Genomic DNA, 3431 nt, shown 5'->3' on the forward strand with positions numbered 1-3431 from the left:
AACCAACAAATTCAAGCCCATCAGCAACCACAACAAAAACAAAAAAACACAAAAGAATGAGCTATAGCTGCATTGTAAGGATTTATGATGTTTAATTTACGATAAATGAGAATTAAATATATACACACACACATATGAGAAAGACATTTGACCTTTGACATTTGACTAATAAATAGTTGAGCTTTCATGCTTAATTACTGGTGGCGGCTCTGCTTGGGTATCTGCAGATTCTGTAGCGGTATGATCATATGGAATGGATACTGTAGCAGTTCATTGCACGACGGACGCTTTTTGGGATCCAGCTGAAGGCAGTTCTTGGCCATCTGTAAAGAGAGCGGAGATCGTTGAAAAAAACATATTTATAAAGAAAGTTACTCGGAATTTAATGAATTAATTCGATTTTGCTTCTAGTTCTCTTATATTATTTGAAATTCCTATCGAGTATGAAAACATCAGCGCTGACCAACTTACATGAACCAGCATGATGGGGTAGTAAGGCGGAATGGCGGGAAACTCGATGCTGGTGCTCGGAGTGGCGATTGCACTCATCTTGGCATAGATGTTCCGGATGTGTCCAAAGGGCGTCTTTTGGTAGAGCAGTAGGTACAGGATGCAGCCCAGCGACCACACGTCCGACTTGGTGGATATCTTGATCTTGGGCTGATTGGCTCCGCGCATCGGACTGTTGCCCGTGGAGGTGTCCGTCAACGCCTCCGGACTGATGTAGTTGAAGGTGCCGGCCTGCGAAAATTTTATAATGCTCGTGGAGTCTAAGGCAATATTGCTGGCGATGCCAAAATCGATTAGCTTCAGCCTCCCGCTGACCATCAGGAAGTTGGCCGGCTTGAGGTCCGAGTGGATGACACCGTTCTGGTGAATGTAGTTGACCGCCTGCAGCATCTGGTACAGGATGTTCATGAGGCTATAGAGCGGCAGGGCGGTGGTGTAGCTTTGCAGGATCTTGTTTAGGTCGCAATCGCCCTTCTCCATAACCATGTACAGCTTGGACTCCTCGCGAACAAGTTGACTGAAAGAGTGTCAATATTAGTAGGGGTAATCAAAGAGGTTTCGAGTTCCATTGCAGATCACCTATCAGAAAACCATTTTCAACTCACTAATCATAGAGCGCCACAACGCAAACGTTTCCCTGCAGCTTTGCCAGCAGCTTCGTTTCGTTAAGATAGCCCTGCACCACTTGGGGATCGGCCTGCAGATCCACCACTTTCAGGGCGAACTCATCCCCAGAATCCGACCGACGTGCCAAGTAAACCGAGCTGGAACCACCGCAGCCCAGCTTTTTGGCAATTGTGTATTCATGGTTTTTGATTTTCAGTATACTAGAGGTCTTGGAGGAGTTGGAAGGCGGTTCTGGTTGGGCGGTAGCTGCGGGCGTCGGCACTAGCTCTTTTGGTTCAACGATCTCCTCTTTGGCCGGCACAATAACCTTCTCCGACTCCCGGAACATATTATCCAGGGACTTTTTGGACTGATGGTGACTTTTCGGAGGATCTACTTTTTTCGGCGGCTCTGGAATGTCCGGACTCTCGCTGATGGTGTCGCAGAGCGAGAAACTAATGCTCTCGGAGGTGACAGGAGCTGCCCGACTGACGGTCATGGGCGTTTGGAAGAGCACCTTCTGCGCCCGAAAGTCATTGGACACCGCACTGCGGCCTTTGCTAGCCAAAGTGGAACCAACAGTTCGCACCTGGGGGGTGATGAAGTCCGCATCAGGCTTTGCCTTTGAGGATGTGGAGATTTCATTGCGCAGTGGCGTCTCTGTGTCCTGGAGTGGGCGCTTTTCCGTGGCGGCTGGGATCGTGGGCGCTGGCTTTTTGGCCACCTTCTTTTCCGACTTCGCAGAAGGTGATCCCTGGCTGCTGCAATTGATGCCCATGTTGTTGAATCGCCCCAGGAAGGAAAGATTCGAGTCAGATTGCTTGAGGGGAACGGCGTTGGTTGACCGTCGGGTGTGGATGCTGCCATTACTGTTCGTTAACTCTTGAGAGGGGCTTAGAACAAAGGAATCGTTCAGAATGGCGCAGTTGAGGTTGTGATTGCTCTTGACGTCCTCCTCGTCGCTGTCCGATTCCATCATGGTCAACTCGGAGACGCGACGAGGCCTAAAAAGGAAAAATGCGGTTACAAATACTTATAAAATATAACAAGGTACTTGAAAATGCAAAATTGCAGCTGCAGGTGGTTCCCTGTACAAGTGAGAGTTGAAAGAAAGGGGATGGGGGATCCCTTATTAATAGGAATCGTTGGGGGAAAAGATCCATATCAGCATAGAGGTAAGAGTTTCTCTTAAAGATCAGGAAAGCTTCGAAATAAACCTTATTATAAAATGTTTTGATGGGCGAATCGAAAATCAAGATAAGGGTCTAACTTAAGGCGTAGAAAAACTCCGGAGGGATCCATACCTTCTGTTTTAAGGATTATGTTAAAATGAAAGAACTGAAGCATTATAGGACCCTTTATAAAACGATTCCTTGGAAAATAAGAATACTTTCTGATAGAAGCCCTTCAAGTAAAAGGAGTTCCCCAAGGATGCGGTGATCTTAAATGGGTAAACCTGATACTGTTCGATATTAAACCATTCCCTACAGATAGCTCGGTCCTTACAGCACATTCACGGGCATGGGAAAGGGCTCGTTCTCCTTGCCCCTCGCCGGGATCTGGAAAGACGCCACCGGCTGCTGTTTTGCTTCTACCGCCGCCGGCGCTGCTTGCCGCGATCGTGGTCGGTAGGGCGTATTAAAGTCGTCCTCCGAGTCAGAATCCAGTGCCAGTGCCATCATATCCTTGGTGCGACGCGGCACGGGCGTAGTCATCTTGCAATCTCTTCGTTTCTACCCGACAGGCAAACAGTTAAAAATTCAATCGAATTGCTTAAATTTAAGGTTTAAATAGAGCTGGGTTCGCCACTCACGATGATATCGATAAATCGAGTACTTAAGTTTTGTAGAATATCGAGGCTTTAGTTTCGATAGTAGCCGAGCCTTGGTTGAGTCCCTGGTATTTTTCCGTTAATATTCGGATACTTCGATTCTCTGGTATTCAAATCAATGAAAAAATAAAGGATTTCTTATTTTATAACACAATGTAATTAGAGTGCATCAAAATAGGGCTATATGCATTAGTACTTAGCATCATATTTATATTCATACGACTTAAAAAAATTATTGCTTTGTTTGGTCCTGGAATTATTGTTTTAATGTTATTACTAAATTAGTACCTCAGGCACCAACACGATTTAAATAAACAGCCATGTTTTTATAAAAATAACTAATGTATATTTATAATGTATTTTATTTAAGCTGAATTTCAAATTCTAACGTCGTTATTTCAGGGTTGTCAAGTTGCCCCGAGGCATCCCAAAAATGAAATCCAAACCACAGCGTTGCCAGGGTGGAAAAATGTACCACTCGGTA

The 3431-nt window shown here is 45.6% G+C and overlaps 1 protein-coding gene across 1 annotated transcript; it reads right to left on the bottom strand.

The window, feature by feature from the left end:
• Positions 1-57: 57 nt before the first annotated feature.
• Mps1 (Monopolar spindle 1) lies at positions 58-2941 on the bottom strand. Its single transcript, XM_036817047.3, has 4 exons — positions 2623-2941; positions 1116-2120; positions 472-1027; positions 58-323 (listed from the first exon to the last, which is right to left on the bottom strand). Exons 1-4 carry the CDS (start codon positions 2829-2831, stop codon positions 195-197), a joined length of 1899 nt encoding a protein of 632 aa, XP_036672942.3. The 5' UTR covers positions 2832-2941; the 3' UTR covers positions 58-194.
• Positions 2942-3431: the final 490 nt, after the last annotated feature.

Source organism: Drosophila suzukii, chromosome 3 (genome assembly GCF_043229965.1).
Source record: "Drosophila suzukii chromosome 3, CBGP_Dsuzu_IsoJpt1.0, whole genome shotgun sequence".
Classification (NCBI taxonomy): Eukaryota; Metazoa; Arthropoda; class Insecta; order Diptera; family Drosophilidae; genus Drosophila; species Drosophila suzukii.